Genomic DNA, 15,001 nt, shown 5'->3' on the forward strand with positions numbered 1-15,001 from the left:
AAACAACTGATACATCACTTAGGATGATTCATAGATTATATTCGCATTGCAGTATGGGTAGTGTAAGTAAAGAAAATATAAACTATACAGTTTAGAGGTACAGGACAGACCCTTTGGAAATACACCGATGGAGATTGGAGTAGCAGCAATCAATTTCAGTAATCTCTCAGAATAATGGTCTCACATTGATGTCCTGCTTAATCATACAACTCTTTTAGGCATGTTGTATCAGACAGGCTAAACATAGATTTGACCCTATTCTCAGTCAGTGTGACAGAAGCCTGCTGCATTTCCTTTTGTGTTCTATCATGAGATGATGACACATAACACTGTTATTATGTATGTTGTGTTAAATCAAACATGCAAAATCCAGTAGAGAATAAAGGAACAATTTCCCAAAAACTTGTCAGTGATATTTCTGATTGACGTTTTGTTTAAGAAAATACCTGCACTTCCTGCCATCAAGTTTATTCATTCAACATTTCACATTACAAATACTTCAAAATTACGCATTCTGTTATAAATATTTAACTGCAAATAATTGACAAAACTACCAAAGCACACGTATGACTAACCCAACCATAAAATATTTTTCTTTACATAACTATTTATGGATTTAAAATATATCAAATTAAAACTTATAAAATGACATAGCAAAGAAATTATTCCTTTTATAAAAATCTATTGATAAATACACCTTCCCATACACAGATATAAACTATGTTAAATTTAAATAACCAGTTACATAGAGAATATTCTGACATTTTTCTTATCCTTCTGTAGACATGAAGCACAATAGTGATTATTAAAACTAGAAAATCTATGAAGTGTACTGATTTACTGATCAAAAATTAAAATGACAAGTATTACATTCCAATAAAAAATATATCAGTAAATGTTTAAAACAGTATTCACTTAATATTTACATTGTAATCACAGTAGCATGAAATTAAGTAGGAAAATATGTGAATACATAAAAGTAAAAACATCTGCAATTTCAGTGGTACAGTTTACTATATAAATCAGAGAATGGTAAAGGTTTTAATAGCTAAAGGCGATATTGTGAGGTGAGGTTAGAATTCTTGGATTTGCACACAGTATGTGATGATATTAGAAGTACACTGCAAATATCTCAGGGTAAAAATGTATTGCACAGATCTCGCTGTCAGTATTTTGAAAGTGTATTCATGTAAACCCTGAATCAATATGTGATTAATCACCCAAATCTTTCCATCAGTGTTCCTGAATGCTTCTTTTCCTTTGCTAACTAGTACACACATTAAAGTGAAGAGTATGCACAGCTTGTGCATGAGTAAGGTACATAACTGAAAATGTAATGTATAGACCACAATCTGGGAAAAAGGGTTGAAACTAAATTACTATTAACATCAAAATCATAAACATCCTTAATTTAGCTAATAAAAATCTAAAAACTAAATTAACCTTGTTGGCCTCTCAGAAATATACATAATAATAAACACTGACATTTCAACGTGGAACATTCATCATTGTGATAAAAGGTGCGTCCTAACACTACCCTAATTTAAATGTTTCATTATTTATTTTCAATACCCAGTAATGAGGGAAGTATCGTGATAGCAGGTACTGGATACGTATATATTTCTACATGTACCAAACATTTTCAGGTTTTTTTTTTGTCATACTAGATTCAATATTTACTTTGTCCATTAAGATACATTAAAAAAAAAAAAAAAAACCTTTGCGTTTTGCAATTATTAGATATTTGTTTTAACAATAAAGTAAACTAATATATATATATATATATATTAGGGTTTTCAGCACGCAAATACATAAAATCTTCAACCAAAAAAATTATATTAGACTTTTCTTCCTATAATCATATCACTTAGTAACAAAAGATACAAATCTATATTCAACAAGTGAAAAACAAAACAAGTTATCACAACCATTTGTGGAAAAAAAGGTGACATGAAAAACAATATTTAGAAAAGTAGTGCATAATGTGTTTTTTTACACCATGACAAAATCAGCTATAAAACACAGTACAAAAATCAGCAGACCATGTAAAAAATAATATTTGTTAAATTCTTTGAAATGTGCTGCTCAGCTCCTGCAATGCTCAGTTAGAACACCAATAAATTCATGGCAAAACCCATGCATTAAAACACTATCAATGCAACACATGGACATTTCCTGTTAGTAAATACTACAATATTGAGCTAGCTTTTAGCACAAAATCCCAATGACTCAAAGTTACTGCCAAAACCTCTACAAGAATTCAATGTTTTTCTTTGTCTACCAAACCAATGAAGCCTGTATGCTTTCTACCATATTTGTAAATCTCCATGATATAGACATCTCTAAAGCTCATCTTTGGTTTGCCGACTAAAACTTGTGTAACAAGGCAAGACACAAATCACAAACCATATGACTGTTTCTACTCTTAGTTCTTTAGCCTCAGGTCTTGTGGTGGCTATGCTTGATTTCACCAAAGTTAGCTATTACTTTGTTTTAGTGCTCTAAAACATGTAAGCCAGTATCTTAAAAGTGTCTGAGTGTTGCTAGTATGAGAATTTGATACAGATGCCTTAAGTAGAACAACTGCCTCACATGTTAGAACCATTCCATGTAACTCATCCAGCAGAACCAATAGGCTGTGATGTCCTGCTAAACGTCATGGCGCTTTTTTTTTTTCCTCATTTTGCCATGCAACCATTTAAGACTAGACTGAAATAGTAATTATTAAAAGTCATTCAATGGATGTATGAGCCTTTTAATTTCCTACCTCTTTGTGCATGGTCTTCTAAGTGAAAATGTGATCCATTACAAACAGTTGATGAGGTGCCACAAGAATAATGATAAAACAGTAATCCAGAGTCAAGTCAGGCTAAACATCTATATTTTTAAATCTAATGCATTCAAGTCTTCATGCGCACCAATATAGCTTTTCAACAAAAATCAGGATAACGTAATTTTCTTTTAGCATTCTCTTCTGCAAAAAAAATTAAAAACTTAATATAAATACAATTTAGACTTAAAAAGAACTCTAAATAAAAAGGACTTAGCAAAATGAAAAGTGCATTTATACAAATAGCACAGCCTTGACCTCCAGGATCAGTTCCAGCGGAAGGAGATGTGACGAGGCCGGTCCCCTCCCTCCTTCACTAGAGGCTTGTGGAACTCCCGTCCGGCACGCGAGTGAATGGCTGCCCAGCAGTATTCACAGTAGTACTGGAGACAGGTGACATTAGCACAGAAGAAAGGAGCAAACTTTCCCCCACAACGTGTACCCTGACACTCATCACAAAGCTGGTCATCCAGTACATATGGCTTCACTTCCACCTGAAACAGTAGAGACTTATTTTAGCACCCCTAATGGTAGACTTGCCTTGACTGTGAACAACAAAAGAATTAGGGCCAATGATTGGTACCTATGATTCTGATATTGATTCATGGAAGTGCCAAAGAACTTGAGAACTCAAGAACCCAAAATTGGCTTTACTAAATGTGCCATTTAGTAATCTGCATTAATAATAAACTTTACTTTAAATAGCGCCGTTAAAGAGGTCTCTCAAGGCACTTTACATAGAATGGAAAAATATAAAAATACAAATGGATAACAGTAAATAAAGTGATAGTATTACATTAATTGAATACAATAGTATCAATTAAAAGCCTCCTGCAAAAAATATGTTTTAAGATATGATTTAAATTCACTAAAAGACTGAACTTCTCCAAGTTCTGAGGGTAGAGAGTTCCATAGTTTCGGAGCATAAGAAGTGAATGCCCTGTCACCCATAGAGCATAAACAAGTCTGAGGATCAATTAAAACCCAGATTTAGAAGTGCGGAGATCATGCTTTGGAGTGTAAAAAGCTCAGACAAATATTGGGGAACCAAACCAAGTAAAGCCTTGTAGGGAAGTATAATAATTTTAAAATCAACACAAAACCTGACAGGTAGCCAGTGAAAGGATTTCGAGAAGAGTGATGTGATCACTTGCCCTAGTCAGGATTCTGGCAGCAGAGTTTTGCACATACTGCAATTTATTTAATGTAGATTTTGAGACTCCGGCAAGGAGAGCATCGCAACAATCAATGCAAGAGAAAACTCAAGTATTGATCAGCTTTTCAGCCACAGAGAATGATAACATAGGGAGGAGCCTTCCATTGTTTCGGAGATTATAAAATTATGTTTTAACAGTATTTTGGGCATGTGGATCAAATGACAAATTTGCATCAATTATAAAACCCAGATTATTCATTTTTGTTTGAAGCTCCAAAACTGAGCCTTCAATGGATGGAGTTAAGGAGTCAGCCTTCCAAAGCTTGTGAAGAGATACAAAAAGCATAACCTCGGTCTTATTACTGTTAAGACAAAGAAAATTGAGCCATTCAAGTTTTTATTTCAGAAATTCAGTTCAGACCTGTAACCACCTAGAGTTAACCAGATTACTCAAAGCCTCTATTCCCCACTCTCACCCGTTTATCGATCTCTCCATGTTGCAGTTGCACGAAGCGAGCACTGATAGCAGCAATGTAGCTCTGTTGATTGGAAAAGGCCACCCGTCCAGCCCCTTTTGGATACTTCAGCTCAGGGTCAGTGTCAATGCCAGCATAGCACACTCCACCGTAGAGTCTGTCCATTATCATTGCCAGCTCCACTGCCATGGAATAACAAATACATGAGGAAAAAAAAACAAAAAAAACACACAATCAAGGAGAGCACAAGAGATCGTTTATTGATTGCTCTTAATAAAGCTCATACTATTTAAACAAAAGGATAATGCAATATGCCTGTATTTCTGTAGCATCCAAGTCTAAGGGTGCTTTCACACTAGTCCATTTGACATCAGAGACTAATACAGTGAAGCTTTTGTTACCTAGCTAGTGGTAAACACAGGGTTCCCATGGTCATGGAAAACCTGGAAATATCAGGGAATTAAAAAATAAAATAAAATAAATAAAATTCCAGGCCTATGAAAGTCATCGTGCACGCACACACACCCACACACCCACCCACACACCCACCGGATCAAGTGTGAAAACAGCCAAAGAGACAATTTATTAGACGATTGCTGCTACTCACAGCAAATAATCTATAAAACCAAACTTTACTTACTGCTTAAAAAAATAAAAAATTTGACATTTCATCATAATATGTGAAAGCCAAACCAACCAGCTCGTAGAGGCCGTGGAACTCCCCCAACAAAGATGGTCTTCCTGGGGTCAAGGGGCTGAGAGTCATCCATCACAAAGTCACTGTTATTCAGATTCCAGGGTCGTATCTGGACCTAGAGACAGAACAGTGATTAAGAACATAATTAATGGTTTGTCATGTGATATTTGCAGTATATAGCATATTTCTTTTCTACAAAATTCAACTCATCCAAGTGAGCAGGTGAAGCAGTGTTGCAGCAGCTAAGAACTTTTGGGACTATATTTAACAGCACCTGCATTTCATGTGCTCTACTGCTCTTATATGACTTGCATAGGAGGTTAAAAATAAATTATTCAGGTACAGCAGACAGGTACAACAGTCTTTAAATATCTTACCGGCTTGTCTTTGATTGTAGGACTAGAGACACAAAGATAAAACTTCCCATCCTCTTCCATACAGGCGTCAATCAGTGCCTGGACAGAGCTCTCATCTTGGAACAGAAGAAACGCATACCCTGGAACAGAACAGGTTTGTTGAGGGCATGTATGCAAAAAGCAACTAGCACTTTCATTAACCTTGACCTATAGCCTTCATTCAGACCAACAGATGATGTACAAGTTGCAAATAAGCTCAGCTTTATCAAATGTGTTAGCAGCATCTGAAATCAGAGAAGCTAACATATGCATGATTGATAATCATCATCGAGTCCTTGCAAATGGCTCCGAGACTTACCTTTCGGTGGGAAGTAAGATTTACTTTCTGCTTTGTGTGGCCAGTCCACAAACAAATGTCCAAAACGTCGGAAACTTGCAGTGATCTCATCTGAATTTGTATACATGATACAATGTTTGTTATTATTGCTGCATATAAAAAAAATTCTGAATGAAAATATGGATGAGAAGAGCAAAAATTCTTAATTGATCACTTCGTACCTTCATCTATATCCGGAGGAAGACCACCAACAAAGACCTTGCGAGAATAGCGCTCAATGCGTTCACCATTCTGGTGAGGGAAACTATGTGGTGAGCCCAGACCACTCAGGCTCTGATCAGACCTCTCATCTTCTCCAAAATTCCGCTCATCCTCCATGGGAAACAAGGATGAGTGACCTGTCACACAACAGCAGCAAAGGTCATTTAATAAATGATGCTGAAGTCATTTAATACACTATAACTTCTACTAAAATTAAGCCTTGAGACTAGCGGTATGTAAGACAAGCTGCTTTCATCGGGTAAAGCAGCAATTAGCATCCTTCATTTGAATACAATGAAAGCAACATTTCTAAACAAAAACCTTGCCTGGCAAACAAGACAATTCCAAAAAAGGCTTGTAACTTGTAAGAAACGCCACAAACACTTTCAAGAGCTTTACCTCGTCGCCTCCCGTAATTCCTTGCTGCAAGTGAAATAAGAAAGAATATACTTGAGCAATGATGACAGTTTTAAAATGTTCAAAGATGCTTTTCAAACAGTATAAAACACTGTTGGTATAATGGAATAATGTTTGTATTAAATGCAGCCATGCACAAAATCACATAGTTAGCAGACAGGTCCAAGTACACAAGTATCAGAAAGCACAAGGCAAACTACACCCAAATATACAATATCTTCACAAGCAAACAGTGAAAGATTATTGAAGGTTAACCATGTCTGCGCTCTACTAGCCTATTTATTAAATCTTGCATTATTTTGTTGTGCGTCTTGATAAGAAAAAAAAAAGTATCATGCTTAAAATAACAATGTAAAAACATAACCATGTTGGTGTAGAACCACATTTCAATCTCTACAGTGTTTGGCCTAGATTAGTCTTCAAATCCTGAAAGGATATTAGGTGATATATTAAAAGAGCATTTCTTTCAAACTTCAGTAGTCATGCTTCTTAAAACACTTGTCCCATGGCATCAATAAAGCACAAAGCTAAAGCAGATTTTACCTGAATGCAGGAAAAGGCAAGTATGAAGGATATATTAGTTGTTAAAAGGGTCACATTTGTTCCAGCGAAAATGTAAAAATGTAATCAATCATGCCTAAAATGTATACTTAACTGAACAAAGAAAAGTCTGGACAATATCTTTTCCTATACTGGTGAAAAAAATACTGCATCGCCAACCAAACCAGAACAGCAGATGTAATACAAAAACTCTATATTGCATATTGCACTGTATAAGCAACCCAATATAGCACACTGAAACTTATCTGTTTGAAATGAGATTACAAATTTCTGGTCAGCGAGACCAGGGTTTAATAATAAATAAATTCAACAGAGCTCAAAATATCAAAGGAATTCAAAAGAGCATGCAACAAAACGTAATATGCATTATTCATAGTGCAGCATATATAAGCATCAAAGCCAAGCAAACAAAGTTTAGGTTTATTATGGGAAAGATTCTTAAATAAAATGCATTTAGAGACAAACAGGTAGATAAACTTGACACTTGAATTGAGTGTGCTTTCCCAATTCTTACACATTCTAAATGACTAATTATCTAATTTGTTGGTTTCATTTGAGACTTTATTGTGGGGTGGGATCTGTAAAGATGGCAATAAGTAAATGTACCTTTAAAGGAATCCTGCTCAGCTCTCATGATGTCAATCAGGGAGTTCTCAAGAGAGTGCATGCTGAAGCCATCAAAGGATCGACTGCGCTCCTGCAAAAAGTACATGCAAGTCCCATGATTAGACCCTGTCATTTTGTCTAAGAAGTAATAAATGGAATTTTGAAATGGTAACACACAGGAACAAGTAAAAAGGCAAATAAGATTTGCCATCCCCAATTAATTTTCTGTACAGAGACACAGACAGTTGTGCACTTGTTATGTCCACAAATATAATTGGAAAGAACAAATCAAGGCTTCTGAAGGATTAAGATATAATTCTTTATTGTAACAAAATGTTTGCTTGCCAAATGAACCATGCTTCTCAATTCAAAAATGAACACTAAAGAGTCTGTAGTCTCCTGATTTAGGATGCCTTCATATCCTGAATTGAACCAAATATTTTATTTTGATAAAATGCTCTATTTCCCTTGTCTGTTTCAGCACAACAGGCTTGTGCTTACAGAGAGAAACAAATACATAAAAAAAATAGCTTTCCATACACAATACAAGGACTGTTTTTGGTATCAAGCTACAAACCAAACAGGGGAGGACAAACTACCCATGTGAAACAACCATCAGTTTCACGGTTACCACTATCAAACAAGAACACATTCAGCATATAATACAGTTCTGACTCACTGCTAACAGGTAAATCATCAAAATTACCCACAGATAATTGTGGGTAAGCTTGTGCAATATAAAACATTTTTAATTGAATCTGGAATCACTGTTGATTAACTGAATATCAGACTTTCCAGTTTCCCTCCTGTTGCCTGTACTGTGTGCCATCCCCTGATTTTGACTCACTATGTCCATGCCTTTTTATATCTGTGATATTAACAGCTTGCAGAAGTGGAGCGATAGCACCGCATTACTCATCTGAGCTTTGATCTAACACATTTATCTAACAAACAGGCCACGTGAGCACTTTGTCAATATCAGATTAAGTTGGGCCAAAGGGAGCAAAGGGAGAAACCCCGCCCCCCCCAACTACTCATGCAGCAGATTTGTTTTCATCTCATCGTCACCCCAAATGCACATTTTTGAAACAAAGCATTATCTCTGAACAATATGTTCTTCAATCAAGTCAGAGACAGCAAATATTCAACACAGGTATTTAGTTATTGTTACCTGAAATGGAAAGATCCCATCATTGCGGTTAATGGTATCCTCCATCCAGGGTTTAGTGTTGAAACTGGAGTTGTTGCGGGGATACTTCTGTGTGGGGGTCTGGTTATTTGGGAAAGACTTATTTAAAGGCGAGTTTGAGTTGAGAGAATTGCCCCCTCCATTCAACCCCCTACGATACTCCCGGCCCTGAGAGCCTCCCCAACCTCCATACCCTCCACTTGGGCTCCAAGAAGTTGAAGAAGGGGTGGAGGAGGGGCTCTGATAGCTTCCCCAAGGGGAGGGAGGCTTGCTTAGGTTATTCCCCAAATGGGGAAGCTGATTGAAAGCAGCACTGCGGTGGGAGAAGTGGGGTGGGTGGGGGCTGGCCGAGGACCTCCGGTGCGGATTATGAGGGTGCTGGAAGTGAGGATGAGGAGATGGATGGTGCTGAGATAGAGGCCCTATCTGGTGGGAGAAACTACCCCCAAATCCTGTACTGGTGTGGTGAGAGAAACTTTGAAATAGCAGTGGTGGAGGAGCATTGTTAGTAGTAGCAGCCTGATTGAAAAAGCCAACCTCTTCGATCAAGGTGGAGGGGTTGGGTGGGATAGCAGTGGACCAGCTGCTGAAGCCAGTAAGGGATGATGAGGAAGTGCTACTGGACTGGGCTAAAGTACCAATGCTTGATGACTCCTGATAATCAAACCCTGATAGCACTGGAGATTCAAGAAGCAGACCCTCCTTTCCATTACCATTCTCCATGGTCCCTTTCTCCAGCTGAATCTCCTCTGGCATGGTGTTGTCCAACTCTGATATGATTCCTGGTGTTTCTTGGTGACCTGGTGGAGAGAGTGTCTGCTTGTCTTGTTCTTCTTGGCTTCCTTGCTGCTGAGCTTTGGACGTCACAGACTCTAAAATATCATCTTGCATGTTAGAGTGGGTCGCCACAGCAGAGAAGAGCCAAGTGGACCCTACACTTCCACCACTGATAGTGTTGTTGTTGTTGCTGATGAAGGCTGGGGGGCTTGGAGGAGCGGTCTGGTGGTGGACCGTATGCTGCAAGTGTGGATGAATTCTTACTGGGAAAACTGATTTGTTTGCAGCATTGTTTTTAACCAGGACTCCAAAGCCGTAATCCCCCATTTATGTAGCCTAATCTAGAAAATCTTCACTTGTCTGTAATTCCCTCAGTTTCTCTTAATAGACCTTCGAGAGAGAGGAAAAATACTTAGATCTTAAAATAATAAAACATCTAAATCCATCCAAAAATGTATTTTCTATTATTCCATTCATTCATATATTAATTTTACACTTAAATCTATGTCCATCACTGAGTCACACAAGGATGATCTATATTGTGAATTTTATGCTCTCTTGATCTCTAATGAAATCATGAGGAAAAACGCTGCAACGAGAAACGCCATGATAACCAAAGGGAGTTCACCGTATTTGTACGATACATCATCGGCAATGTTTCTGGGAAGCAAAAACGGATGGCATTTTAAGACAAAACGGCATGTCATCATGACACAGGCCACCTTATCTAATAATCCAGCACGCCATCTGATATTTTCACACATTTTCAAAAGCGCTTGGACTCATCACAAATGTTCACAAAGAAAATGTAATTGACCTACCGGCGTTCTTTTTTATTTCAGCAATGACCTCCTCTCTCGACTATTTAAATACAGGAAAATGTTGATGACGTTTCAGACTATGTGCGATAGGGGTAGTGGCCCTATCGGTCCAAATCAGCATGCAAGTCTTAGGGGCAGTTCACGCCGAACACGGTGTTGCGTCTGTTCCGGCTGTTTCCAGTTGTATTCCTATTTAAACATGCGCTAGAAGGACGTCTTTGAACGCTGCGCCGCGTCTTTAGACGCGTGTGCAGTTAAAAACACAGTCAACTGTTAAAAACGCGTCTCGAGACATCTGCGTTCGTGGCGCTACGTCTAAGCACAAGGACGTGTTTGTTGTGAACGGCCCCTTATATCTAATAACTTCTCCAATACACATTGACGTGCCAATTAAATCCTACGGTTCAGAGTCCAAATGCTACGAATTTCCTATACATTTGCCCCATATCCAACGATAGGCTTGTTCAGATGTTCGTTTTCTGTTTGCTGATACTGTGTAGGCTATCACATTCGGCGCTATAATAACCAAGACAGATGTTACGAACGATTACGCGTCATTGACGGACAATAACTCACCCTCAACACATTTTGGCAGCCGTTGCTACAGATTTATCAAACCCAAAACGGAGACTTGATACAGGTTTTCTTACGTTTCCAAGTTGCAAGGATAGGCTGCGGTTGACCATGGTTTGCGAGTGTTGCAACCAACCGACCAATCCAGATAAACTTCCGTCTTTAACCCCGCCCTTGTATAGTAGAATCTCCGCCCAGATAAGTATACCTTGTATTTGATTGGACCAGAGATTCCAAACCACACCCTTTTCTCAACCAGTTACATTACAGAGAAGGGTGAACTGTACCTGCCTAGAATATAAATTCCTTATAATATATGACCGTTTTTGAAATGTTTACTATCTAGTACCGTCTAGTGTTATTTACTATGGACAATTTTTATCCACATTTGTTAAATTCCTCTAAATAATAAAAATATATTATAATACAAATAATAAAGTATTAAGATATCGTATACATCTCAGTGCCTAGTGCCTATACTCGACTGACACGTGCTCCTTTGGTTTACTGATGGTCACATTTGGTAAGTCTGAAACAAAATATGTTGAGAGAGAAATGCGTCATGATCTGTAAAATACATGCTTCACAACTTCCTTTGACATTTCCTCTTAAGTTTCAAAGAGAAATATCTGATGATGGAACACAGATTCCTGCCTTGTCTTTTATTCACATTCATTTGGTCTGCTCACAGCAGTCTATATCTTTTTAATGATGGGTTTAGAGGCTCAGTGATGCCTTCAGTAGACCAGTTCTAGTGCTCACTGCAGCCTGCAATCCCATTAAAGTAAGCTGCTACTATTTTCAGACTGTAATTGATCTTTAGATTTTGATTATTAATGCCTGGACCAGATCAAAATCAATCCATTTCTCTGCAGCACTGGATTAAGATGTAGGCGACATACATTGGATTAATCCAAGTAATATATGTTTTTTGCATTTGGCAGGTTCAGTGTTTATACAGTTTGCATTGTTATGCAGCGACTTATATTTAATGTGAAGTTCAGAAATCAATGTGAATTCACTTTCTAGAAGAATTGATGTGATTCTATCAACTGAAATGGGTACTGATTCAAACAATATTTTAATATACTGTAGTAAGTGAGGTCCAAAATAACCAGGTCTGTGCAGCATTAGCTAGCTTGTTGGATCAGCAAATCACGAAACACGAAGAACTGTACAGTGGTTGATGCATAGGGAAATTATTTCTAAAATGTATATGTGAGTCTATATAAGGTCTTAGATGAAATTGAAGATTTAACCTTTTTCTTTTTGTTCTTTAAAAGAAGAAATAATAGAACAGTTTCAGAATAGGATAGTTTGCTTTCTCTAATAAAATACAAGAAAATACAAGATTTGGATTTGCTTGGAACATATAAATGAATATTTTTTCCATTAAAAGGCACAAAGGTCACAACAAGTTTCACATTATATTCAGTATAATGATTCTTCTTGCATGCAAGGCTTCTGGCTTTCATGACATGTATTAAAATACTAAATATGCATATCAGAGCTGCCATGAACAGCCACATATGAATCAGCCCGTGTTTAAAATCTATCCATCACTGACATCACTTACTCGCTTGCTGTTTCCGAGAAACCAGGCAGAGCCTGTACCATAACCATTTGTGGTCTTTGCTTTAATCAGTCTGTCAGTGGGTCTGTCACAAGATCCGAAGCGCAAGGTCATCTAGAAGAAAGACGAGTACAGCGAGGGGGTTGCTCTGAGGATAAGAAAGACAGCAATCTTCATTTGTAGTTTACAATATCTTTCTGCCTGATACATCCATGTTGTGTTTGGTTGCAAGTCTTCAGCCTAGGTGATAGCTCTGTAATAAGTTTTATGCTATTTGGAGTGCCGTTCATAGTAACCTTTATTTAATTTTTGTAGAAGATTTGCAAGCTTAAGATGTCACATAATGTTCAAATGGTATTGTAATATTGTTTCAATGCTTGCTGGATGCTTCTGAAATAAAGCAATTCATATCTGATCTCTCGATGGCAACAGTATGACTGACAATGCTGTTGGTTTGAAGTAATGGCTGCAGAGAATAGCATGCTGTATGCAGTAGCCCTCAAGGGTAAAGAAGTGAAGGACAATTTCATTAACAATTTAAAACAAAAATAATGTTAATCTCATTTCAGAGAATGTAAATGAAGCCAAAGAAAATTGAAAATGGTCTATGGTTGGTCCAACATAGTCTAACGACAACTAATTATTTTTATGAGATGGCAAAATCGTAACTTATCGTACGACTTGGCTCATATGGAAAGGTAAAGCTTTTACTCCCATAGAGACAAACCAAACCAAATTTCAAATAAATTAAATAAAAGCTCGCCTCCTATCCAACACTTGGTTACATGTTTGTTAACACATTCCAAATGTATTCATGCAATACAAATGAGTGATATATTGTCAATGACCAGTAATATGCTTCCCTAGATTCGTTCCAAACCCTGATGTTTTCCTTCTGTTGTTTCCTTCTGTTAGAATTTTTTTAATTTTGGGGGGATTTTTCTCCCCTTTTATTCCCAATTTGGAATGCCCAATTCCAAATGCGCTTTAAGTCCTCATGATGGCTTAGTGACTCGCCTCAATCCGGGTGGCGGAGGACGAATCTCAGTTGCCTCCACATCTGAGATGTCAATCCATGCATCTTATCATGTGGCTTGTTGAGCACGTTACTGCGGAGACCTAGTGTGTGTGGAGGCTTCACGTTATTCTCCGCGGCATCCACGCACAACTCACTATGTGCCCCACCAAGAATGAGAACCACATTATAGCGACCATGAGGAGGTTAACCCAATGTGACTCTACCCACACTAGCAACCAGGCCAATTGGTTGCTCAGGAAGCCTGACTGGAGTGACTCAGCGTACCTGGATTCAAACTTTCGACTCCAGGTGTCGTAGTCAGCGTCTTTACTTGTTGAGCTACCCTGGCCCATGATTTTCCGTTATTAAAATCATGTTCAGGTTTAAGGGTTTGGGTAAAGAGTTACAATTTACAGCTAGGTTTAGGTTAGGGGTTACGATTTCTTACAATTTTGCCATCTTATGCTATTATTCCAACCCTGAGACAGGGTTTGATTGGTCCCATCAAAGGAAATTAAGAAAAATCTTTAGGATAGTCTGACAAAAGCATACTGTATAAAGCAGAAAGCGTCCAGCCTTCAGAAGCTCTTCTACCCATTTCTGCCAAAGATTCCATTTGACCCTCAGCAGACCATTGCCACATTTTAGGCCCTGCCTTATACATGACTGATGGGTGAACCTTGAGCTGTGTTAGAAGAGCGATTGAGCTACACATAATTCAGCAGCCAGTGTGACAGAGCTCTCTCTCTCTCTCTCTCTCTCTGTGGCATCTCCGGCTCCTCCTTATCTCTCTCTCGGCCACTGATTGGGGCTCGATGTGTGGCTAAGCTGATGTCAGTGAATGCACAGGGACAGCTGGGAGGATGACCATGCAATTCAGCAGCCAGTGTGACAGGGCTCTCTCTCTCTCTCTCTCTCTCTCTCTCGCTCTCTCTCTCTCACGCTCTCTCTCTCTGACCTTCTTTGGTTTCTCACATCGATTCCCTTGCAGTTCTTTTTCAGGCTCTCAGTTTCAATTAAAATCTTCAAGTTCTTGGCTTCAGGTGTCTTTCTTTCTCTCCTAGTTTTTTTTTAAACTGTCCTTTATCCATGTTAAAGGCTAGAAGGTTTAGTGTTGGTGTGCATTGACTGCTAGTGCTATGTGGCACATGCCCAGGCCATGTGACTAAGGGCTTTGGCCATGTGAGAACTTCTGCTTTGGCCTGGCAGCAAAGATGAGAGTCACAATGCAAGAGTATGAGATCACACACACACACACACACACACACACACACACACACACACACACACACACACACACACACACACACACACACACAGTACAATGACAGTTTTGTTCTCAAACTGTATCCA

The 15,001-nt window shown here is 38.1% G+C and overlaps 1 protein-coding gene across 5 annotated transcripts; it reads right to left on the bottom strand.

The window, feature by feature from the left end:
• Nucleotides 1-459: 459 nt before the first annotated feature.
• cpeb4a (cytoplasmic polyadenylation element binding protein 4a) lies at nucleotides 460-12,727 on the bottom strand. Of its 5 annotated transcripts, none has more exons than XM_052089335.1 (10): nucleotides 12,634-12,727; nucleotides 8,869-10,053; nucleotides 7,698-7,788; nucleotides 6,513-6,536; nucleotides 6,074-6,250; nucleotides 5,874-5,963; nucleotides 5,537-5,655; nucleotides 5,160-5,274; nucleotides 4,463-4,644; nucleotides 460-3,324 (listed from the first exon to the last, which is right to left on the bottom strand). In XM_052089335.1, the coding sequence occupies exons 2-10, from the start codon at nucleotides 9,988-9,990 to the stop codon at nucleotides 3,097-3,099; spliced, it is 2,148 nt and encodes a 715-aa protein (XP_051945295.1). In that variant the 5' UTR covers nucleotides 9,991-10,053; nucleotides 12,634-12,727; the 3' UTR covers nucleotides 460-3,096. The 5 variants fall into 5 exon arrangements, with proteins under 5 accessions (XP_051945295.1, XP_051945294.1, XP_051945291.1 ...); XM_052089334.1 differs by lacking the exon at nucleotides 12,634-12,727 and adding an exon at nucleotides 11,135-11,193; XM_052089331.1 differs by lacking the exon at nucleotides 12,634-12,727 and adding an exon at nucleotides 11,061-11,165.
• Between the last annotated feature and the right edge of the window lie 2,274 nt (nucleotides 12,728-15,001).

This window comes from Xyrauchen texanus, chromosome 23 (assembly GCF_025860055.1).
Source record: "Xyrauchen texanus isolate HMW12.3.18 chromosome 23, RBS_HiC_50CHRs, whole genome shotgun sequence".
NCBI lineage: Eukaryota > Metazoa > Chordata > Actinopteri > Cypriniformes > Catostomidae > Xyrauchen > Xyrauchen texanus.